The sequence below is a fragment of the Choloepus didactylus genome, chromosome 1, assembly GCF_015220235.1.
Source record: "Choloepus didactylus isolate mChoDid1 chromosome 1, mChoDid1.pri, whole genome shotgun sequence".
Taxonomy (NCBI): domain Eukaryota; kingdom Metazoa; phylum Chordata; class Mammalia; order Pilosa; family Megalonychidae; genus Choloepus; species Choloepus didactylus.
The window spans coordinates 122,367,025-122,393,361 of NC_051307.1; the positions used below are offsets into that span (position 1 = coordinate 122,367,025).

Consider the following 26,337-nt stretch of genomic DNA (forward strand, 5'->3'; position numbering starts at 1 on the left):
GCCCCAGACAACCCAGTGTGACAGAAGTGCTTCAAATAACAGGCACATACCACAAAACTGGGCGTGAACATTAGCCTTCCCTGCAACCTCAGCTGATTGTCCCAGAGTTGGGAAGGTAGAGCAGTGTGAATTAACAAAGCCCCATTCAGCCATCATTTCAGCAGACTGGGAGCCTCCCTACACAGCCCAGCAGCCCAGAACTGCCCTGGGGGGACGGCACTCACCTGTGACATAGCACAGTCATCCCTCAACAGAGGACCAGGGGGTGCACGGCCTGGAAGAGGGGCCCACTTGCAAGTCTCAGGAGCCATACGCCAATACCAAGGACTTGTGGGTCAGTGGCAGAGACAAACTGTGGCAGGACTGAACTGAAGGATTAGACTATTGCAGCAGCCTTAAAACTCTAGGATCACCAGGGAGATTTGATTGTTAGAGCCACCCCCCCCCTCCCGGACTGCCCAGAAACACGCCCCATATACAGGGCAGGCAACACCAACTTCACACGCAAGCTTGGTACACCAATTGGACCCCACAAGACTCACTCCCCCACTCACCAAAAAGGCTAAGCAGGGGAGAACTGGCTTGTGGAGAACAGGTGGCTCGTGGACGCCACCTGCTGGTTAGTTAGAGAAAGTGTACTCCACAAAGCTGTAGATCTGATAAATTAGAGATAAGGACTTCAATTGGTCTACAAATCCTAAAAGAACCCTATCAAGTTCAGCAAATGCCAAGAGGCCAAAAACAACAGAAAATTATAAAGCATATGAAAAAACCAGACGATATGGATAACCCAAGCCCAAGCACCCAAATCAAAAGATCAGAAGACACACAGCACCTAGAGCAGCTACTCAAAGAACTAAAGATGAACAATGAGACCATAGTACAGGAGACAAAGGAAATCAAGTAGACCCTAGAAGAGCATAAAGAAGACATTGCAAGACTAAATAAAAAAATGGATGATCTTATGGAAATTAAAGAAACTGTTGACCAAATTAAAAAGATTCTGGACACTCATAGTACAAGACTAGAGGAAGTTGAACAACAAATCAGTGACCTCGAAGATGACAGAATGGAAAATGAAAGCATAAAAGAAAGAATGGGGAAAAAAATTGAAAAAATCAAAATGGACCTCAGGGATATGATAGATAATATGAAATGTCCAAATATAAGACTCATTGGTGTCCCAGAAGGGGAAGAAAAGGGTAAAGGTCTAGGAAGAGTATTCAAAGAAATTGTTGGGGAAAACTTCCCAAATCTTCTAAACAACATAAATACACAAATCATAAATGCTCAGCGAACTCCAAATAGAATAAATCCCAATAAACCCACTCCGAGACATATACTGATCACACTGTCAAACACAGAAGAGAAGGAGCAAGTTCTGAAAGCAGCAAGAGAAAAGCAATTCACCACATACAAAGGAAACAGCATAAGACTAAGTAGTGACTACTCAGCAGCCACCATGGAGGGAAGAAGGCAGTGGCACGATATATTTAAAATTCTGAGTGAGAAAAATTTCCAGCCAAGAATACTTTATCCAGCAAAGCTCTCCTTCAAATTTGAGGGAGAGCTTAAATTTTTCACAGACAAACAAATACTGAGAGAATTTACTAACAAGAGCCCTGCCCTACTGGAGATACTAAAGGGAGCCCTACAGACAGAGAAACAAAGAAAGGACAGAGAGACTTGGAGAAAGGTTCAGTACTAAAGAGATTTGGTATGGGTACAATAAAGGATATTAATAGACAGAGGGGAAAAATATGACAAACATAAACTAAAGGATAAGATGACTGATTCAAGAAATGCCTTCACGGTTATAACATTGAATGTAAATGGATTAAACTCCCCAATTAAAAGATATAGATTCGCAGAATGGATCAAAAAAAATGAACCATCAATATGTTGCATACAAGAGACTCATCTTAGTCACAGGGACACAAAGAAACTGAAAGTGAAAGGATGGAAAAAAATATTTCATGCAAGCTACAGCCAAAAGAAAGCAGGTGTAGCAATATTAATCTCAGATAAAATAGACTTCAAATGCAGGGATGTTTTGAGAGACAAAGAAGGCCACTACATACTAATAAAAGGGGCAATTCAGCAAGAAGAAATAACAATCGTAAATGTCTATGCACCCAATCAAGGTGCCACAAAATACATGAGAGAAACACTGGCAAAACTAAAGGAAGCAATTGATGTTTCCACAATAATTGTGGGAGACTTCAACACATCACTCTCTCCTATAGATAGATCAACCAGACAGAAGACCAATAAGGAAATTGAAAACCTAAACAATCTGATAAATGAATTGGATTTAACAGACATATACAGGACATTACATCCCAAATCACCAGGATACACATACTTTTCTAGTGCTCACAGAACTTTCTCCAGAATAGATCATATTCTGGGACATAAAAAAAGCCTCAATAAATTAAAAAAGATTGAAATTATTCAAAGCACATTCTCTGACCACAATGGAATACAATTAGAAGTCAATAACCATCAGAGACTTAGAAAATTCACAAATACCTGGAGGTTAAACAACACACTCCTAAACAATCAGTGGGTTAAAGAACAAATAGCAAGAGAAATTTCTAAATATATAGAGATGAATGAAAATGAGAACACAACATACCAAAACCTATGGGATGCAGCAAAAGCAGTGCTAAGGGGGAAATTTATAGCACTAAACGCATATATTAAAAAGGAAGAAAGAGCCAAAATCAAAGAACTAATGGATCAACTGAAGAAGCTAGAAAATGAACAGCAAACCAATCCTAAACCAAGTACAAGAAAAGAAATAACAAGGATTAAAGCAGAAATAAATGACATAGAGAACAAAAAAAAAATAGAGAGGATAAATATCACCAAAAGTTGGTTCTTTGAGAAGATCAACAAGATTGACAAGCCCCTAGGTAGACTGACAAAATCAAAAAGAGAGAAGACCCATATAAACAAAATAATGAATGAAAAAGGTGACATAACTGCAGATCCTGAAGAAATTAAAAAAATTATAAGAGGATACTATGAACAACTGTATGGCAACAAACTGGATAATGTAGAGGAAATGGACAATTTCCTGGAAACATATGAACAACCTAGACTGACCAGAGAAGAAATAGAAGACCTCAACCAACCCATCACAAGCAAAGAGATCCAATCAGTCATCAAAAATCTTCCCACAAATAAATGCCCAGGGCCAGATGGCTTCACAGGGGAATTCTACCAAACTTTCCAGAAAGAACTGACACCAATCTTACTCAAACTCTTTCAAAACATTGAAGAAAATGGAACACTACCTAACTCATTTTATGAAGCTAACATCAATCTAATACCAAAAGCAGGCAAAGATGCTACAAAAAAGGAAAACTACCGGCCAATCTCCCTAATGAATATAGATGCAAAAATCCTCAACAAAATGCTTGCAAATCGAATCCAAAGACACATAAAAAAATCATACACCATGACCAAGTGGGGTTCATTCCAGGCATGCAAGGATGGTTCAACATAAGAAAATCAATCAATGTATTACAACACATTAACAAGTCAAAAGGGAAAAATCAATTGATCATCTCAATAGATGCTGAAAAAGCATTTGACAAAATCCAACATCCCTTTTTGATAAAAACACTTCAAAAGGTAGGAATTGAAGGAAACTTCCTCAACATGATAAAGAGCATATATGAAAAACCCACAGCCAGCATAGTACTCAATGGTGAGAGACTGAAAGCCTTCCCTCTAAGATCAGGAACAAGACAAGGATGGCTGCTATCACCACTGTTATTCAACATTGTGCTGGAAGTGCTAGCCAGGGCAATCCGGCAAGACAAAGAATTAAAAGGCATCCAAATTGGAAAAGAAGAAGTAAAACTGTCATTGTTTGCAGATGATATGATCTTATATCTAGAAAACCCTGAGAAATCGACGATACAGCTACTAGAGCTAATAAACAAATTTAGCAAAGTAGCAGGATACAAGGTTAATGCACATAAGTCAGTAATGTTTCTATATGCTAGAAATGAACAAACTGAAGAGACACTCAAGAAAAAGATACCATTTTCAATAGCAACTAAAAAAATCAAGTACCTGGGAATAAACTTAACCAAAGATGTAGAAGACCTATACAAAGAAAACTACATAACTCTACTAAAAGAAATAGAAGGGGACCTTAAAAGTTGGAAAAATATTCCATGTTCATGGATAGGAAGGCTAAATGTCATTAAGATGTCAATTCTACCCAAACTCATCTACAGATTCAATGCAATCCCAATCAAAATTCCAACAACCTACTTTGCAGACTTGGAAAAGCTAGTCATCAAATTTATTTGGAAAGGGAAGATGCCTCGAATTGCTAAAGACTCTCTAAAAAAGAAAAACGAAGTGGGAGGACTTACACTCCCTGACTTTGAAGCTTATTATAAAGCCACAGTTGCCAAAACAGCATGGTACTGGCACAAAGATAGACATATAGATCAATGGAATCGAATTGAGAATTCGGAGATAGACCCTCAGATCTATGGCTGACTGATCTTTGATAAGGCCCCCAAAGTCACTGAACTGAGTCATAATGGTCTTTTCAACAAATGCGGCTGGGAGAGTTGGATATCCATATCCAAAAGAATGAAAGAGGACCCCTACCTCACCCCCTACACAAAAATTAACTCAAAATGGACCAAAGATCTCAATATAATATAAAAGAAACAACCGTAAAACTCCTAGAAGATAATGTAGGAAAACATCTTCAAGACCTTGTATTAGGCGGCCACTTCCTAGACTTTACACCCAAAGCACAAGCAACAAAAGAGAAAATAGATAAATGGGAACTCCTCAAGCTTAGAAGTTTCTGCACCTCAAAGGAATTTCTCAAAAAGGTAAAGAGGCAGCCAACTCAATGGGAAAAAATTTTTGGAAACCAGGTATCTGACAAAAGACTGATATCTTGCATATATAAAGAAATCCTACAACTCAATGACAATAGTACAGTCGGCCCAATTATAAAATGGGCAAAAGATATGAAAAGACAGTTCTCTGAAGAGGAAATACAAATGGCCAAGAAACACATGAAAAAATGTTCAGCTTCACTAGCTATTAGAGAGATGCAAATTAAGACCACAATGAGATACCATCTAACACCGGTTAGAATGGCTGCCATTAAACAAACAGGAAACTACAAATGTTGGAGGGGATGTGGAGAAATTGGAACTCTTATTCATTGTTGGTGGGACTGTATAATGGTTCAGCCACTCTGGAAGTCAGTCTGGCAGTTCCTTAGAAAACTAGATATAGAGTTACCAATCGATCCAGCGATTGCACTTCTCGGTATATACCCGGAAGATCGGAAAGCAGTGACACGAACAGATATCTGCACGTCAATGTTCATAGCAGCATTATTCACAATTGCCAAGAGATGGAAACAACCCAAATGTCCTTCAACAGATGAGTGGATAAATAAAATGTGGTATATACACACGATGGAATACTACGCGGCAGTGAGAAGGAACGATCTCGTGAAACATATGACAACATGGATGAACCTTGAAGACATAATGCTGAGCGAAATAAGCCAGGCACAAAAAGAGAAATATTATATGCTACCACTAATGTGAACTTTGAAAAATGTAAAACAAATGGTTTATAATGTAGAATGTAGTGGAACTAGCAATAGAGAGCAATTGAGGAAGGGGGAACAATAATCCAAGAAGAACAGATAAGCTATTTAACGTTCTGGGGATGCCCAGGAATGACTATGGTCTGTTAATTTCTGATGGATATAGTAGGAGCAAGTTCACAGAAATGTTGCTATATTAGGTAACTTTCTTGGGGTAAAGTAGGAACATGTTGGAAGTTAAGCAGTTATCTTAGGTTAGTTGTCTTTTTCTTACTCCTTTGTTATGGTCTCTTTGAAATGTTCTTTTACTGTTTGTTTGTTTTCTTTTTAACTTTTTTTTTTCATACAGTTGATTTAAAAAAGAAGGGAAAGTTAAAAAAAAAAACAGAAAAAAAAGAAAAACAAGGAAAAAAAAAAAGATGTAGTGTCCCCTTGAGGAGCCTGTGGAGAATGCAGGGGTATTCGCCTACCCCACCTCCATGGTTGCTAACATGACCACAGACATAGGGGACTGGTGGTTTGATGGGTTGAGCCCTCTACCACAGGTTTTACCCTTGGGAAGACGGTTGCTGCAAAGGAGAGGCTAGGCCTCCCTATGGTTGTGCCTAAGAGCCTCCTCCCGAATGCCTCTTTGTTGCTCAGATGTGGCCCTGTCTCTCTAGCTAAGCCAACTTGAAAGGTGAAATCACTGCCCTCCCCCCTACGTGGGATCAGACACCCAGGGGAGTGAATCTCCCTGGCAACGTGGAATACGACTCCCGGGGAGGAATGTAGACCTGGCATCGTGGGACGGAGAACATCTTCTTGACCAAAAGGGGGATGTGAAAGGAAATTCAATAAGCTTCAGTGGCAGAGAGATTCCAAAAGGAGCCGAGAGGTCACTCTGGTGGGCACTCTTATGCACACTTTAGACAACCCTTTTTAGGTTCTAAAGAATTGGGGTAGCTGGTGGTAGATACCTGAAACTATCAAACTACAACCCAGAACCCATGAATCTCGAAGACAGTTGTATAAAAATGTAGCTTATGAGTGGTGACAATGGGATTGGGAAAGCCATAAGGACCACACTCCACTTTGTCTAGTTTATGGATGGATGAGTAGAAAAACAGGGGAAGGAAACAAACAGACAAAGATACCCAGTGTTCTTTTTCACTTCAATTGCTCTTTTTCACTCTAATTATTATTCTTGTTATTTTTGTGTGTGTGCTAATGAAGGTGTCAGGGATTGATTTGGATGATGAATGTACCACTATGTTATGGTACTGTAAACAATCGAAAGTACAATTTGTTTTGTATGACTGCGTGGTATGTGAATATATCTCAATAAAATGAAGATTGAAAAAAAAAAACAAAAAACTAAAGGACAAATGGGGTGGGATGGGGGGATGATTTGGGTGTTTTTTTTTCACTTTTATTCTTTATTCTTGTTCTTGTTCTTTCTGATGTAAGGAAAATGTTCAGAGATAGATTGTGGTGATGAACGCATAACTATGTTATCATACTGTGGACAGTGGATTGTATATCATGGATGATTGTATGGTATGTGAATGTATTTCAATAAAACTGAATTTAATAAAAAAAAAAAAGTGATATCTATATAGAGCATAAGAATATCCTCCAGAGAGACCTCTCAACTCCATTTGAAATCTCTCAGCCACTGGAACCTTATTTTGTTTCATCTCTCTTCCCCCTTTTGGTCAAGAAGATTTTCTCAATCCCAGTGCTGGGTCCAGGCTCATCCCCAGGAGTCATTTCCTGTGTTGCCAGAGGGATCCACACCCCTGGGAGTCATGTCCCATGTAGGGGGGAGGGTAGTGAGTTCACCTGCCCAGTGGGCTTAGAGAGAGTTGGGGCCACATCTGAGCAACAAAGAGGCTCTCTGGAGAAGACTCTTAGGCACAATTATAAGTGGGCTTAGCCTGTCCTTTGCAGCAACAAGCCTTACAAGGGAAAGCCCCCAGATCAAGGGCTCAGCCCACCAAATTGACAGTCCTCAGTGTTTGCGAGAAAATCAGCAATAGCCCAGGTGGGGAACTCCAACATTTCTACATTTCTCCCCATTTCCTCAGGAAGCCCCACAAATACACTTTTACTCTCTGTCCATATCACTCTGGGGTATCTCGGGATTTCACCCCAGCCTGTACAAACTCACCAAATCCCACTTCCCATTCAAAGCCTCATGCACCTATGATGTTCATACAAACTGATTGTAGAAGTTAAACTATCCATATAGATATCTTAACTAAGCTTTCATCATAACTATGATTGGAAAATCAGAGTTCGCCTTTGTTCTCAACGTAAGCTCAGAGGTAACCTTCTCATTTCTCTGTGATCTGTGGAGAGGGGAAGTAAATTGTCCTTCCTATTTAAAAGTGCTTCTTCCACTTAAATTGGTCTTCCAGCCTCTTATTTATGAACGAAAAGATTGGAATTCCTCCTCACAGCCCCTGTCCCGTCTGATCCCGTACACTTTGTGGCTGGATAGAAAATAGGAGGTGTGGAGGGAAACCTGTGTGGACATAAGAATGGCATTGACCAAGAACCTAAATTCACCCCTCCAATCCTACTCCTTTCATTAGTTGGTCACCTAACAAATGGTTACAGAGTCCCTACCATGCCAGGGGAAAAATGTGTCCAGTCTGTTCCCAAGTCCTGTTGATTTGACCTCCCAAATATCTTGACTCTGTCCACTTTTCCCCTTCTCCGTTACTTCCATCCTAGCCCAAGTTGCCATCATCTCTCGATTGAATTACTAAACAGCATTGTAAGTGTTACTCTTCCAGCCTCTTTTCCAGTTTCCTCTGTTCTCAAGATCTCTGCCCCACAGTGATCTTCTCCAAGATCACTTTACACCTTTGCTTCAAACCGTTCAGTGGCTGCCTTTTGATCTTAGGATAAAGACAGAACTCCTCAAAATGGCCAACGAGACCCTGCATGGGCTGACTAGATGCTTACTTTCTACTCCAGCTATACTACCTACTTTCAGATACTCCAAATGTTCTAATAACACCACAGGACCTTTGAACATACTTCTCCCTTCATCTGGAATATACCTTCCCACTCAGCCAAGTTTCTTCTAGTCATCCTTGAGGCCAGAGTTCTTCCAAAAGCTTTTACCCTAGGTTCAGTAAGAAATATATTATTTTACATTAATCCAAGAACACACATGATAATAAACAGATGATATATAGATAGATTAGATAGATTAATAGATGATAGATAATGTCTTTGGTTTACATCTGTTCCCTAGGAAACAGATTTCAAGGACAGAAATTTTCTTGCAGGAAGTATTTTGGGGAGTGCTCTCAGGATCAGTATCTGTGAGAGAGTGAAGAAAGTAGAAATGGGCAGAGGAAGAAGCTGAACGGCAGTGCAGTTGCAACAAGGCCTCAGCCAACTCCAAAGGGAGATTTGGGGCTGGGATGGCCCTTCACAGTTGTCCTGCATTGACAAAAGGGTCTAAGCCTTTATATTCCTACCTGTCGTTGAGTGCTTGCTGCCTTCAGGTAAGGGGCATGACTGCTGGGTGAGACAGCCCTCTTTGGCTAAGGGCAATTCCTGGAGAGAAACTCAGTTGAGGGATGTCAGATGCCAACGTGTTCAGCTAGGGGAATCTAGGAGGAGGGGTCTGGGTAGCACACCACAGCATCCACTGCAGTCTGCATTTATTGATGCTCCAATCCCCCTGCTTTGTATGATAAGTTCTGTAAACAGCTCCTTTGGGGTTTGGGCTGGTTTCTTTTACTAGGCAAGTTGTAAGAACGTTAGTGGAAAGAACTAGAGCCCCCACCTCTACATATTGCCAGAAGTTGCAACTGATACTCATTATCTCCCTCTTCTACTACCCATTTTACTTCTCCTTACCTTTGATTAGCATTTTTGCTGGTCTAGCTGGCAGATTGCTTGGAATGACCTACCCCCTCATGCCTGAGAAGTCTGAGCTCCTGAACACTATGCTTTGCTTAGACTTGACTGCTATTGTTACTCACTTACTAAAACATTTGGGCAGCATATAAAAAGACTCATCTTCTGCAGCCTGAGGGCAAAAAAACCTCAGGCACAGTCCCAGGTATTAATTATCAGGGTAATAGAAAATATTGAATCCTCAACTCAAGCCTGATTGGGAAGGAATGAGACTCTTAAACTTGGAATGGGGACATCAGAGTTGATGCGCTTGAAAACTTAAAACCCCAGATCCCCTGAGCCCACAGAAGTGATGCTCCCACATTGTTTAAAGGCAGTGTGGAGGCCTCAGCATTGCCAGGCAGTGTGCACATACCCTCAGGATTTAACCTCACCTCTCATGATTGTCACACTGCAAAGTTGATGATTACATTATCCTTAGCTTTGCATTATCTTTTCTCTAGTACATCAGTGGCTGTCAGTAAGAGTGATATGATTACATTTAAAAAATAATTACTATTTGCTATTATAGAATAAAATAATACTGTAGTATTAGTATAAAATAATACTGTAGTATTAGTATAAAATAATACTAATTGCTATTTCATCTGGACCTCTCAAAAGCCTGAAATATTGTATTAACTAGTGTGTTCCCTTCTGCCAATATCCTCTTCCAGTTTCTACTAGTGATCATTTTGGCAGTTACACTGCTACACTGTAACTATCAATGCACCACCTGCCGCCAGTGATGGGGACCTCACTGATAGCTAGGAAACAACTCTCTTAGGTATGGTTCCCCTGGAAACAGTCCCTGAGATGGAGATTTACGTGCTGAAATTTTACTGGGGAGTGTTCTTAGGATCTGCACCTGTGAAGGAAGTAACATTAGGTAGACAAAGGAGTTTGACTGTGAGGAATACTCAACAAAGTCCTCAGCCACCCCGAAGAGAGGTCACCAGCTGAGGAGCCCTTGACAATTGTCCCACTTTGAGACAAGGGAACTGGCCTTGATGCTAATGTATCAACCAGTCATTGACTGCTGCAGTCTCCCGTGAGGGGGCATGATTTTGGGTAAGTTAGCTCTTTTGACCCCAGGTGTTCTCCAGAGAAGGATTCAGTCGAGAGGCCCCAGTCCTGAAGAAGGTATTTGGGTGGGGCACCACAGCATCAATGATTGACAGACAGACAGATGCATAGATTGATAGTTGGATGTAACTGGAATAATGGATCCAAAACAGATGCCATTGCTACATGTTCCACACACTGACTTTTTTGTATTTGTATTGATTTTTTTCCATGGTTCTTGTGGAACACATTTTGAAATCACAGCATTAGATGTGGCCTGTGGGGTTAGTGTAGGATGCTGTGGAAGTACCAGTGTGGGGCACTCAGCTGCAATTGAAGAGTTTAAGAAGGCTTCCTCAATCAAGGCAAGATCTAATCTAAGCTAAAGCAGGAAGGAGAATGAATCAGTGTACCTCCGTGTGAGATTCCTTCGTGGACGGTGGGGGTGGGGTGGTGAGTGAGTGTCTGCATTTTCAGCCATCATGGTTTGCTTCTGTGCTCTAGCTGGAAACAAATTCATTTCCCTGACCTAGAAATGAAAGTACTCTCTTCCAGGGTAGCCTGAGGCTAGCTGCTCTAAAGCCATCTTGCTGTTTCTTAGAAAATAACAGCAATAACACAGCTATTTTAGACAAAACCATTTCCCCCCCTGCATTCATTTTATGGGGGAGGTTAAAGGAAGGGCTAAGATACTGTAATACTTGATTGATTTGGATTTCATCTCAATGTTGAATTATTCTGTATGAAACAAGAATCGGCATAGTTCTTTTATCCCCAAAGTGAGACAGCACGGTCAGTTTAGGAAGAAGGGGAGCAGAGCTGGTTTTTCAGTGTCTGGGGGGCTGAACCCATGCTGGCCAGCACTGAGTAACCCCAGCCTTCTGCTTTCCCCTTCCAGATGCCTTCCTTCCTTTCTTGTGGACAGGCTTTTGAAGCTTTAGGACATAATCTGACATTAGGCTTTGGGTCCTATGGGGATATCAGGTTTGTTTTTCTAGATTTAGTCTGTTCAGTTTGTTGCTGTTTATTTTAGTAAAAAATCTTAGTTCTTTCATTTGTTAAGAAAAGAGTCTAACTGCAATCTGACAAGACATTTTCTCTAATTTTTGTGGAGAAAAAAAAAACACCACCAGTTAAAAAGGAATAATTTTTTTAACTACCTATCTCCCTTTAGAAGTTTTTTTTCTTTTTTCCCAAAATTTAATTTTTAGTCCTCGGTTGAACATGTATTATAGATAAAATGTAGATGATAGCTATAATTGCATTTTTAATTTCTTTTATAAATGGAAATAAATTAAAATTGGGAATAATACTGCATTTTCATTCAAAAACTTTCCTGTAATAATAACAGGAAAATAACATCTGCCTACTTCCCTCTGCTCCCCAAGTTTTTAAAAAATCCCATGTGAAGCAGAAATGAATGGTTCAATGTTTAACGCAAGTTGAGTGAAGTATGAAAAGATTTGTTTAATAAGTTGTTTTTAAATTTTAATTATAAAAATTTCTAATTTGGAGGCTGGATGGCAAAAGTGGGGAAGAAGACAAAGTGTCTTGGGTTTGGGCTCTCATTAGCGGTGAGATTTTGACCTCATCTCCAAAAGAAGGGGATTGGATCAGCTGCCTTCGGGGCTTTTCCTACTGAGTTTATTTGTGATTTTATAAAGTTGTCTCTTTACGTGCTGTCTTAACAATGACTCTGCCTCAGGGTCCTGGTGATCTTTAGGTTAGATGACTCCTTGCCATTCCCTCAAAGTCTGCCATAATCTGGATTTTAATTTGGTTTGACATTCTCTTGTGATATAAAAGGCAGCTCCTGCTTGGCAGGCTCCTTCGTGGCCCTTCCCTCATCAAAGCTTGACAGCTCCGCAGCACTCTGGTTCCCTGGTGTGGGGATACCTTTGCCTGAGACTGAGCTGAGGCTGCTAATTGCTCCACCTCCAGGATCTCATTTAAGCCCAAACTGCCATCTCCAAAGTGTATTATTCAGTCATCTGTCAGACACAATGAGAAATGTTATTTCAGCTTGGAATGAAATTTAAAATAGAGAAAAAAAATGGGTTATTGTCTTTTCCAGTGTTAACCCTCAGTGACATCATAAGAGTTATTTTAAAAAATGCACCTGAAGTTAAAAATAGCCGATTATTTTATTTATTTATTTTCAACCAAGAACTGCCCGGTGCTCTGCATTTGCAATGCATCGTGAATTGCCCGTATCCTGTCTCCTCTCTGGCCTTGGGCCAAGTGGGCTGGATCTGCTTAGCTCCCAGGCTGCTGATGGAAAAAACTAGGTGTGGAGGTGCCCTTGTTCACGCAAAGCAGATCTCCCTGCTTCTTCGGGGGTTGAAAGTCTATTGCCATGTGTCTCAAACTGTGTGTTGGCAGAGGTGCCTCGAGGGCTGCCTCCAGGAAAGAGGTGGAGTTGGGGGGGCACGGCAGACTGGACTTTGACAGAGGTCAAGCCCCTGCTTGAACAAGGGGTTCCATTTAAGGTTTTATTTGGGGAAAAGTTTCTGCTACAAAGGAAGCCAGAGGGGAAGGAAAGGAAAAAGAGGAGGTGGAAGAGGGAGAAAGGGAAGGGGAAGAGGGAGAGAGGGTGGGGAGAGGAAGCCATTGGTCCTTTGGACTCAGTGCAGCAATAGGAACGTGGCCATGATCATTGGCAGCACAGATGCAAGGAGTGATTGACAGTGGGATGTCAGAAGAGGTGATAATTTTGCCTGGGATTCAAGGAGATGAAGGGCATCCCAGGCCAAGAAAACACAAAACAGTCATTTAGAGGCAAGAAACAATATGGTACATTTAGAGCACTACAAATAGTTTGGTCTTGGAGACTCCAGAACTAAGAACAGATTGGAGCCTACCGGGGTGGTGTGGCAAGGACCGTGTAAGCCATAAGCAGGAGTTTGCCTTTATCTGCTGTGTGTGCCATTAAAAGGATTTCTATGTGAATCAGCTGTATTATGTCAAACAGAACCTCTTTATTAGTCTACAGTTCCCCCACCTTCCTTCAGTGTTTAGGTAGAGAAACAGCCATAGTTTATGGAATGATATATGGCCCTTACTTTGAAGACTTTACATCGTTGGTTCCTTTGCCAAGGTTGTCCTTGCAGCATCACGTATCTCACTGGGACCTACGTGACCTTGGAGGTCATTCAGTGTTTATCACAGAGGGTGCGGGCGCTGCTTCTTCCTTGTGTGAGATGGACCCAGGTGCTGCTGGAAATTTAGTGTTGCCGGCCCCTGGGCACAAAACCATAGTGGCACTACTTTCCTCCCATCCGGTCACTGTGAAAACTAAGTTTCCAAATGCTCCCTATGATGGGAAGTGTGGTGACCATGGTGCCCACCCCCACACCACTAAGCCCAGTCTCCCCACACTCTGCAGATGGGAAACTAGGGTGCAGAAGGGTTATATAACTTGTCCCAGATGAACCAACTGGTCAGGGGCAGGGTCTGGACAAGAACCAGGCTCTGGAATTCCAGTCCAGAGCTCTTTGCGCTGTACCCAACCAGCTCCCTCCCTGGATTTCTTGAAAGTGGAAATAGGTATGAGGAACTGCACTGGATTACTGATTTAGTGTCTCCTTTGTGATCTTTTCTGAGTGAAGAGGAAAGAGAAGGAGCAGAATGGGAGTCAAAAGGTGAAGGAAGCACTGCTAGAATCAGAGTAAATAGACACAGATATCTAAGACATGTTAGAAGGAAGGGGGCAGGTAAGAGTGGCCAGAGATGAGGGAAAAATTAAGGTGGTAGAAGAGAGAAGAAGCAGATAAAGGGGAAGTTTCAAGAACATGAAGAAGATACAGTAGCTTTAATCACGAATTTGGCCCAACCAAGATGGCACATTTTGCCTGAATTCCAACCCTGATCACTTCTTCCCAAGCATGACTGTACGTGCCTCTATGACCTGCTGTTGTTAATTCTTAAACATGCTGCAACATCTGTGGGGTAGGCACTATTCAGGGCATCAAAAACATGACAACGAGACGCGGTCCTTGCTTTCATGAACTCTATAACCTCATAGGGAAGACAGGCATTTAAAATTAATCAGAAGACAAAGCTCTCAGTTGTTACAGTCAGCATCTGCTGACAGCTCATCTGTGCTAGGCATTACCAAACAGTTTATATACATTATTTCCTTTAACTCGCACTGCAATTCTGAGTTAGATACTTTTGTTATCTGTATTTTGCAAATGAGGAAACTGAGGCTTAGAAAGTTAAGGGAACTTGCTTAAGGTCACGCAGATGGGATTTGAACCCAGCTGATTTTATAAGCTATATTATACTGCCTCATGGAAGTAGTAGGTAAAATGCATTTTGGAAATCATATATAAAATGCATTTAGATGTAATGGATATGTCCGTCTTTGATTCTGTCTGAGAACTAGATGTAGCCTTTTAAATTTTCTCAAGAAGCAAGTGAAGAGAAAACATCTCTGCTGAGACGCCCCTCACAATACCCCCATTCTCCTCTGGCTCTGCTGTGCAATTGCTGCTTCATTGTTTTCCAAAGACCGAAGATGCCCAGCTTAGGGAAGCAATTGCTTGTGCTCAGCAGTATTTTATTGACCCCAAGTTTGGATTGATGGCTGTCTATTTATTTTAGGCCCTCTTTTAAGATACAGATACGCTGATAATCTCAACTGAATTGTAGCAGAATCATCTCCAGTTGAAGCCATTCGCCTATAAGATATTTTAACAATCAAGGAAACTAGAGTTTCTTCACATACTCAATGCTTTCCAATAGAGGAGATATTTGTATCTCTACCCAAGGCTTAGCTCCCCTTCCATAAAAAATCCATCTCTCGCTCAAGCTGTTGTGTAATATTTTGGAGAGAAGGTAGAGCCATTGTTCAATGTTGCCTTCTTTATTTAACTTGACACCCACTGTGAAAATAAATCCAAAAGAAAGAGTCATGAAGATGTTTTATAAAATAAACACTCTATATAAATTATCTTCAAAGCATTTAAGATCTCGGAATGTATGTATGTCTCCCCCGCTAACTTACAGTCACATTGACCCAGGCAGATATTCTTTATGGTTGGAACTGAATGCTAATATTGCCCATAAAAACTAAAGTCTTTTGATTTTTTTTCTTTCCAGGGTCGTCATGTTAAAACGGGCCAGCTTGCAGCCATTAAGGTTATGGACGTCACAGGGGTAAAGTATCCTTTTCTTGCCGGCTCAGTCGTTATGTATTTGTAATAGAGAAGTTAGAAATAGAAAAAGATACATTTAATGACTCTGAAAAAATCATTTTCAGGAAAATAATCCTCATAAATTTCTATGATTTTGCCCCACTTGTGCTTAACATGAAGAAGTAAGAGTGTTCAAAAGCTGCAGAGAAGGTCATGGGTAAATCACTAATTAGTTTGATACCTACACACCTGCCTTGCAGTTACAGTGAGCAATGTGTGCTCATAATTTACATAAGCACCACAACAGATATTTGCATATGAGGAGCAGAACAAGGATTTCAAGGTATTAAAAGAATAATTCTGCGATTACACCGAAGAGATGGGTCTTAACAGTTTTCCCAAAGGTCCACCCAACACTAGAGTAGACAAGAGCTTGAATAGCTCTAAAATTCTAGTAGGGTATTTAACATGAATCTTTTCCAAAATAGAATATTATTGACCAAATAATCACAGTAACCACATATTCATATTATTATAGAGCAACACTAAAGTTTCTGCCTGGATGATCAAAAGCAATCTAAGGAACAGACTTTATTTTAAATGCAATCTAATGTTTCAATCCTTTTTGCTAGATCTAGTTAAAGTATTTTAATGCCCTATTTAAGAGTACAGAGCAGAAATCAGACTTGAAAGGATGCACTGGACATCAAAGGCATGTTAATAATTTTCCATTATCTTGGGGATCTTTCTGTCTACTGTACATGAAAGCTTAAAGATCAGATCTTCAATTTGACCCAGAAGTGGATTATCTGGCATAAATAGACATAGAATAAATGGGTCACACAAAGATATCAAGAACCAATACACAAATAAAAAAGGTACACAGTATATCTGTATATTGGATTTCAATTCATGCATTTTCTGGCTCAGTTTGTTGCCGTTAATAAGTATATATTATATGATAGGTTACCTACCATACTGCCAATGTCAGTAATTTTCATTTATATTACATACTGTATTGATTTCATTTTCCTTACTTATTATTGATCTCCCAACCACAAATTTATCTGAATTCTTCTTTAAATTATGTGTATTTTAACCAGTAAAAATTTTCCCATTTGTTTATTACCCCTTGAATAAAATAATATTAATTCTTTTTTATTTATTCTTAATATATTATTTAAATTTCATAGGTAACATACCACTTCAAATATTTAATTCCAATTAGTTTATTAATTCACTGGACCTTTACTGAATAAGAAACTACTTATAGATACTATCCTTTAGGTTTGGATTCCACTGCACGGAACATATCCAAATTAGCAGACGCTTCAACATGGTGGAAGTTTCTTGCTTTCCCATGTTTAAAGGCATCTGGAGATGGACAGCCCAGTGATGTATGGCAGCTCTGTGTGGGAGAAGAAGGATGCGCCTGCCTTTCTGCCTTGCCATTCTAATGCATGACTTACACTTTTAATGTCACTTCATGGTTCAAGATGGCGGTCAGATTTCCACTGGTCACATTCTATGGCAGGCAAAATGAAAGGTGGACGGGAACAGAAGAGCCCTTTTCAGTGAAATCTTTTTAACTTACAGACGTTTCTGCTTCTACTTTCACTGACTATCCTTAGCTACAAGGAAACTTGGGAAATGTAATCTTTTGTTCTGCCAAAGTGGCCAGTTAAAAATCTGGCTTCAGTTACTCAGGAAGAAAGGAAAAATGGATATTGGGAGGGTCAGTTAGGTGGGTCTGACACAAAAATCAAGATCAGATTCAGTCTCCTCATAGGAACCCCGTTATAACTGTGTAAATCTTTTACAAAGCTCCAACCTCAAAACAAATCAGAATTTGTTTTGCAACTCTGCTGAAGTCATGCTACTATATTTTTCTTGGATTGAATAGGATTTCCACATAATGAGATGCTCTTGGCAGTTGAACAGCTAATGGTGGTGGATGGAGTCCAAGACATTCACACTGTAGATTAAGTTCTGTTGTGTCATTATGCGGAACTATACTTGAGTTCCACTGACATCATTAATCCCAGCACACTCACTGTGCACAGAGTTGTATATTGTTGCATGAAGTGTGACCTGAGAGCATTGAATATTACTCTAGTATTTGGTTCCATTTGTGAGCTTGAAAGTGTTGGAAAACCACTCTTTCTATTAATAAACCAGCTTGCTTTGAATCAAAAAAGTTGTGCACAATTATTAATCCTAGAGTATTTTCAATTAAAGGATGTCAGTTAGCCTTTCTAAACTGGATTACACTAGAAAACTCAGCCCCACAGAAAATCGTTTAATGACTATTTTCACAATTCTCCCAAGAAAAGTATAGCACCAGTGCCATTCTAGCTGCACGGTACGTATAATGGATGCCTGAAGGCATTCGGTCTTAATTCTCTTGGGGACCCCTGGATGAGAAGGGTTGAATAGTTTCCCTGATGTAGGCACAGCTTTGACCATTATTTAATCACTGACCCTTAACAAAGGCAAACATGGATACACATCAGCAAATGGTTTTCTTGTTTCCCGTGGTGTCTGATACAGCATCAAATGACTTTGTATCACCCCCTTACTCATAGGTCAACATAAGATTTCCTTTGTGAAACTCATGTGGTACCCTTAAAAAAAAAAACAATGTATTTCATTTTGCCATGTTGTCTTTTGTATACTATGGAATGCTGCAAAAGCTTCTTACCAGTTATAATTGTGCTCATCATAGCTGCTCTGTTAAAAACTGAGATGAATTCTCAAAGGTTGCCTTTGTTAACTGTATGCTACAACTTACTGCAAAGTTACTATAGTTTATAGTAATGAAATTGATGAAACCGGTTTTTAAAATAATTGATTTTATTCTATACCACTTCCTTTTCTATAGAAAACAGCCACGGAGAGAACTGGAAACAATGCTTGTATCCTTCTGGTTTAGGGCTGAGACACTTCCAAATTTGCCAGCATTTACTTCATAGTGCTTGAACTCAAACTCAGTCTCTGAAGTTCTTTTAGTTCCTGAAATCATTGAGGGAATTTTCCCATTTCATCCCTCTCTGGCAATTCCTTCCCAGCTCGATGTGTGTACTCTTGATTTCCCTAGGGCATCTAAGAGACATTGGACCCTTTAGGGTCATGCTTCTTGAAGTGGATGACCAGCACCAGCACCACTTGGGTTGCCCATGAGAAACACAGACTTCTGGGCCGCTACAAAATTTCTGGGTGTCACTTCAAAACCTGCTCTTTCCAAGGGGGTCTCATGCACATCAGAGTTGGAGGACCACTTTTTCTTGTCCTGTATTTACTGTTTTCTGGCCAGCAAATGTGAACAGACAATCATTCTTTGATAACCCTGTAAATGATCCCCCTTTTGGATAAAAACTCCTGGTATAAACTAGTCCCTTTACAGTGACTCCTTGACGCTCATATAGGACTTACTGAAACAATGCTTTATTGTCTTAGGCTTTCACCTTTAAAATGACTGGTTGTGATTACACGACTCAAGACACTTTGTAGTATCTAAACCCCCACTCAAACTGAAAGAAGCTGAAAAAGGAATTTACTGATTTGTGTTAGAAAAACAAAAAACAAAAAATTAAAAAGAAACTCAGTAGATTCCAGTAAATCACATGATGTGAATAGGAATTTTGTCTCTCTCCATCTGGGCTCTGCTTTTTTCCCACCATGTGGTGGTGAGAATGGCTCCCAGCAGCTCCGGGCTCCTGTTCCAATTGCCTCATTACTTTTATTCCCAGTAATAACAGCAAACCAGCCCCTCTTTCTTTTCTGCCACTTCTGGATTGGATGTCTGGCCCTGGAACTTACCACAGGTGCTAAGAGTTGGGGAGGATTGATTCTTCAAAGGAAAACCTAAGAGCTATTACAGAAAAGGATGGGAAGGTTGCTGGATAGGCAAAAACAAGAGAATTCCAGTATTATATCATACCATAACATATCATTGTAGTGGATGTATTTAAAACTCACTTGGTCCTTATTACCTAAGTGCATCTCTTCTTCCCTTTTTAATATTTTAGCTGCAAATAATATTAATAGTAGCTAACATTGATGGAGTACTTACGTACAGAACTCTTAGATATTTTCTGTATATTAATTCATTTAATCACCTCAACAACCTATAAAATAAATATCATTAATAGCCTATTTTAGAGATAAGAAAACCAGGCACAACGTAATTAAGTGTCTTGCTCAACATAACATGACTCTTCAATGGTGGAATGAATATTTTAATCTGAGCAGTTTAAGTCCATCCTCTTAACCACATAGCTATAAGTCTTCAAGTTATAGGGATATTCAGTGTTTAATTTAGTGAATTGTTTTCATTGATTTATTAAAAAAACATTTATTAAACACCTACTTTATGACAGGCACTGGAAATGTAAAGATAAAAAAGTGGTCCTTGCCCTGAAGTGAAATTCACAATAACATGGCCCTAAATATTTATAAATAAATCCTCATAAATTTTATTTGCCATAAAATTTATGAATAAAGTTATTCATAAAATTGAAGGGACACTGAGGGGCAGTAGTTAAGTCCAGCAGGACAATCAGGGAAAGGACTTTCCCAGCCAAGGAAACAGCAGGGGCCAAGCATGGAGGCTGAGAGAAATTGAATATTTCTGGGAACTACACATAATCTATTTCTGAGGTTAAAAAAGTGCTGAGGAGGGAGCAGTGCAAGAATCTGGATAAGTTAGAGCAGGTTAGGAAGGAATTGAACGCAGTGACAGGAGTTTACATTTTATCTTGCAATTCCAAGTTCTTCAAACTTTTTATTCTCCCAGTAGACCAGTTGATCAAGTAGTTTTAGGAGAAAACTCAATACAGGAATACCTCAGAGATATTGCAGGTTGGGTTCCAGACCACTCAGATAAAGTGAATATTGCAATAAAGTGAGATACACAAATTTCTTTTTGTTTCCCAGTGCATATGAAAGTTATCCTTACACTATAGTCTATTAAGTGTGCAATAGCAATATGTCCAAAAAAACTCAAAAACAATGCACATACCTTGATTAAAATGTGACACCGAGACACAAAGCGAGCACATGCTATTGGGAAAACGGCACCGATAGAACTTGTTTGATGCAGGGTTGTCACAAACCTTCAATTTGTAAAAAATGCATTATCTGCTCAGTGCGGTGAAGTCAAATGCAATAAAATGAGCTATGTGTGTATGTAAAAGAGCTACAAGCAGAGTTGCTTTTTTTTACAAGAGGGTGGGGAGCCATAAGCCCTGATGCCTTCTGCAAGCTACTGCTAGAGTCAACATGGAAGGCAGAAGAAGTTGAACAGGAGGTGTGCCTGCTAGAAGCATCTCCTTTAAGCCCTGTTTGGCTGAGTTCCGATTTCTGATTTACTCAGTAAATTCCTTTAGGTGAAGTTTTTGACCAGTCTCCATCTCTGTTGGATTAAGGGAGGCAGTCTTTGTCCAGTAAGCTTCTGGTAGAGGGTTTTCCTCATAGTTAAAGAGCTCAGTGAATGTTTACTGAAATAAATTGGACCCCTCCCTCCCCTCCAAAAAAAAAAAAAAAAAGAAAACAAAAGAGGGAATATTCCATCTTTGGTTGTTTGGAAGAGTCAGGGGGACATACTGTTCTAGGCACACTTGGTTGTAGCTTCCCAAAGGCGTGCAGCCAGTGGAGTGCTTCTTAGTACAGCAGGGAGTTTGGAGTCCCAGGGATCAGGGGTTTCATCCTTTTTCTAGTACTTAACACTCTGGGACTTGGACAGGGAACTCAGTCTCTCTGAGCCTTATCTTTAACGGGGGAATAGTATATTACTTACTTGGGAGGTTGTGAAATTGAAAAGAGATTCTGCCAGACACATAGCACATGCCTTACACAGGGTAGGTCCTCGGTATATTAGCAAAGGCCCCAGGACATCACACCCCCATTGTGGGTCATTTGGATAATGTATTATAGGTCATTATCATGGTCCTTTGCTGCCAGACCATTAGTCTGGCCCTTTACCAGCCACCCACCTTCCCATTGTATATCAGCCTCTGTCCCCGTCCTGCCACTTGTCACTACACGCACAGCCACACCTATCTAGCCATCATTACCTTTCAGGTCTCTGGGTATCTGCACATGTTTCTTCTGCTGGGGGCCCCCATCCTCTTTTTCTCTTGCTATTTTTATCTGGAATGTCACTCATCATTTAATATCCTGCTCAAATTCACTTTTCTGAGGCCCCTTCTGACCACACACACATGCTGTTCACCAAAAGTTGTTAGGCGTGCTCTCCTTGGTACACTGCAATGCTTTATACAATCCCTTTGCTACACCTTTGTTAATGCATCAGTCATTTTGCAATGGGATGATTTTGTTACTGTTCATTTCCTTCTAAATGAGGGCCCCGTGAAGACAGTGACTTTGTCTCAGGCACATAGTATAAGAATGAAAGAGGTGAGAAAATTCCATGCAAGTGGTGTTATTCCATGCATCCTATGTGTTTTCTTTCTCTATACCTGATTTGTAGATATTGTGTTTCTATCTTTTCTTCTCTTGTTTTGTACTTGTGTTCTGCATTCATTCCTTGTCCTAATAGCTGACCTGCAACTATGATCTCCAAAACTGCTGGTGGTTCTGAAAGTGCTGGTTTACTGTAAAACACGTGTAGCTATTTAAACAGTGTTCCTTAGAGCAGGGTCTAGGAGAGAACATTGGGCTGGATTCCATGAGGTTGAAGTCGGAAATCACAGCATTTCATTCATTCATTCCGTCAAGAATGGGTGGTTGTGCAATGTGAACAAGACAGACATGGACACTGCCTTCTTGAATCTTACATTCCAGCATGTGTGAAAAGCATTTAACAAACGGTTAAACAGTTACTTCATCACAGTTTTGATAAGTTTTTAAGGAGGAACACAGTACTAAGAGAGAATTTAAGAAGGAAACTGACCTGCCTGAGTGGTCAATACATGTTCCCCTGAGAAAGTGACAACTAAGTGAGATCCAAAGGCTGGTTAGCCCTTGGTTAGCCAGGTGAAGGGGAAGGGAGGGGGCAGAACCAGCTGTAGGAGCTGTACCCTCGGGTGCTTTCAGCAGTGCCTGGGAATTCCCACCTGTGGCTCTTCTGCCACAGAGACCTTTCTGGATCCCCCTTTAGGACTCTGCTACTTTGCTTGTTATCAGACAGACAAGTTCTTTGTCACCAGAAGTACATGATGATAACTTCTAACAGAGAAAAGATAAGCAACTGTGTTTTTGTTTTTTGTCTGCACAATAACCCTCCACCTTTGGAGCTATTTCCACCCTTCAGTTTTGTATGTTATATGTCATATAGACCTCTGAAAGCTTCTGAAGTTCTAAAAATGAACAAGCTGAGCTGCCCACTCCATGCACATGTCAGTATCTGTACTTATTTTGCAGGCAGATTACATGCCCCTTTTGATGGCTTGTGTGTGTGTCCGGGTCTCTGCACATGTGCATACGTGCCAGGTACATGGCCAGGATGTGTGGGTTGTCGAATATGTTTGCACGTGTTAGATTGCTTAAGAACAAAAATGAAAATGATAAGCATTTATGTTCATTAGTTTTTAAAAATATTTTTACATAATGTTTTGTAATCAGTGGTGCCTTTCATTTATGTAGCTCAAAGCATTTGATCAAAACAATAATTAATTCTCTTAGCCCCCTGGTGGGGTTGAGATGCACATAGATGAGGAAATTGACACACAGAAATTGGGGTGCCTGGAATCTTAGCAGGCTGTTCAAATCCAGATTTGCAACCAAATTCCCCCATAGTGGACCACAGGGCCTCCTTCTGAAGCTGCGTCCCCTCCTTTATGCTGCCAGCACATCTTCTCCACCCGACGTTTGGCCCCTCTTTTGACTTTCTTAGTTTCTCTCTTGTTGAATTTTTTTGCGCTTTTGTGGCCTGACTTTCCCATCAACATTTTGGCTTTCTCTTCAATGACTTGAGGCTCATCTTTTGGGTTCCCTTTTTAAAAAATCCTTTCTTATTTAAAGCCTACTGACTTTAATGAGCTCCCAAGGCCAGGGCAAGAGCTGTGCTTTATCCATCTTTGTGCCCCTTGTAGCTTTGAACCTGCTGACATAGTCAATGTTCCATAAATATGAGGTGGCAATTTGTTTTTTTTCCATAAGTTATGAGTTTACTCCATGAAAACACAAAATGATAATATATTTAAGAATACGAGACCTGAGAAAATATAAAGAATAGAAGTCAGATCAAGGAAAAACAAATCCAAATTATAGGCTACAGAGAGTTTGGTGGTTGTTTTTCTGGTAACTGCAGCCAGAAGTGGAGACATTATCAATTAAACTGTCCATACCATCAGAAAGGAAGACACATTCCGTCTCCTCTGGGCTGTTACCCAAATTGGAGGCCTAGGACCCTTGAGGCTGTAAGAGTTCATTTTATCCAAATGAATGACATCACTGCTAGGGTTAAAATCTGTTTACTTCTGGGTTATTTGAACATGGGTCTTTTTTTTTTTAATCCATGGTTTTCTTGGAAGTTGTACATCAATGCAGGCTTGGATATGAGAAAGATACACATCAGGCTTGCTCTATCTGTGTCTTTAAAGGACATTGCTTCATAATAAGAGAAATGGGTTAGCCTAGTGATAAAGATAAGCCCTGGAAATTACCAATCTGGTCTGGGATATATCCTAGTTTTGACACTTAATGGTTCTCCTGCCCTGAGCAAATTGCTTAAGCTTCCACATCGATTAATGTGTTTAATGCGACCCTTTCCGTATAGTTGGTATGAGAAGCCTGAGAAGTAAATAAGTTATTTACCGAGTTTTGTGAACAAAATGAAGAACATGGAGTTCAGTGCATGTTGTTGTTCTTATTATTACTGAGTCCCCTGTTGACAGTTTTTCATTTTTCTCTCCCTGTAGGAGGCAATATGCCATGCCCCCTCCAGCCACAGGCCCTTTGCAAACACTGCTTCTCTGCCAAAAAGACAACTCTTTCCCCAGTCATGCCATATCACATTTTTTCTTTCTTTCTCCCCAACTGGGAAACTCCCACACAGCCTTTAGAACTCAGGTAAAATTCGACACTCTCGGGATAGATGCCCCCAATTAAATCAGCTACCACATATTTCTCATGATAGCAGTTTTGCATTTAATTGTGTGGTTATTTGATTTGTGTGATTACTTGTCTCCCACTAGACTCGAAGTAAGTTTCACTATGGCAGAGCTTGAATCTGTTTATGCTCATTGTTGTATTATTTTATTGTTAGCATTTAGCATCATGCCTGCTAGATAGCAGGCATTTAATAAATCTTTGTTGAGTGAATTCATTTTTCTTAGGGTTAGCATATATGACAATCCAGGTACTGCCTGCAGAATGCAGTGGCAGAGTCCTGAGTTCTAGACATGAGTCCTCAGTGAAGAGGGGTGGACTTAGGCAAACCACTTAACCACTCTGGGCCTGTTTTCTTAAATCTGTAAAAATATAAATCATAGTTTCAGAACCCCATCTTTAGATAATTTTAGGAGATCCCCATATGCTTAATTCTCATTTAATTTTTAAAATATTTTGGCATTTACTAAATGGTCCTTTAAAAAACAAACCTCAAACTGTATGTTACACACAAACCTTGACTGCACCGGAAAAGGCCAACAACCTGTTAATTTGTACCGCTAGGTTACCTCATCCATGTACATAATGTCCTTCACTTTGAAGATCCTACTGAAATAACAAGGCAAGCTTTGAACAATAACTCTTACCATTAGGAAATGTAGATTATTTTCTATTCTTTGGAACCAAAATGAAACAGAAATTGAGATCTTGAAGCTGATGTGAATTAAGGTTTCTTTCATGAAAGTTCTAATTTTGTATTCACTAAAACAGCTTCCTTGTTGATGTGATTAACTTTATAAGAGGATATCACGTAGTTGAACTTATAAAAATAATATTACTGATAGGGATTCTCATTTTTATCTGCTATATATTGACATCCTGAATAAAATTTCTATTGGAGGAAGGGATTTTACTAATAAATTATTTTTTTAATTTTAATTTTAATTTTTTTATTAAATTCAGTTTTATTGAGATATATTCACATATCATACAGTCACAGTACCATCATATAGTTGTGCATTCATCACCCCAATCTATTTTTTGAGCATTTTCCTTATACCAGAAGAATTAAAAATAAGAATAAAAAATAAAAGTAAAAAAGAACACCAAATCATCCCCCCTCTCCCACCCTATTTTTCATTTAGTTTTTGTCCTCATTTTTCTACTCATCCATCCATACACTGGATACAGGGAGCGTGATCCACAAGGTTTTCATAATCATGCCGTCATCCCTTGTAAGTTACATTGTTATACAATCGTCTTCAAGAGTCAAGGCTACTGCGTTGCGGTTTGATAGTTTCAGATATTTACTTCTAGCTATTCCAATACATTAAAACCTAAAAAGGGTTATCTATATAGTGCATAAGAATGCCCACCAGAGTGACCTCTTGAATCCATTAAAACTTTATTTTGTTTCATTTTGCATCCCCCTTTTGATCAAGAAGATGTTCTCAATCCCACGATGTTGGGAGTTATATCCTGCGTTCCCAGGGAGATTTACACCCCTGGGAGTGAGATCCCACATAAGGGGGAGAATAAATAAATTTT

The 26,337-nt window shown here is 39.9% G+C and overlaps 1 protein-coding gene across 7 annotated transcripts in view; it reads left to right on the forward strand.

The window, feature by feature from the left end:
- The window catches only part of TNIK (TRAF2 and NCK interacting kinase), a 433,418-nt gene that overhangs the window by 245,349 nt on the left and 161,732 nt on the right, over positions 1–26,337 (forward strand). For all 7 annotated transcript variants that reach the window (XM_037840750.1, XM_037840775.1, XM_037840728.1 and 4 more), the window contains one exon: positions 15,683–15,739. In XM_037840750.1, coding sequence (XP_037696678.1) covers positions 15,683–15,739 — 57 coding nt within the window. The remainder of the gene's footprint in view (positions 1–15,682; positions 15,740–26,337) is intronic.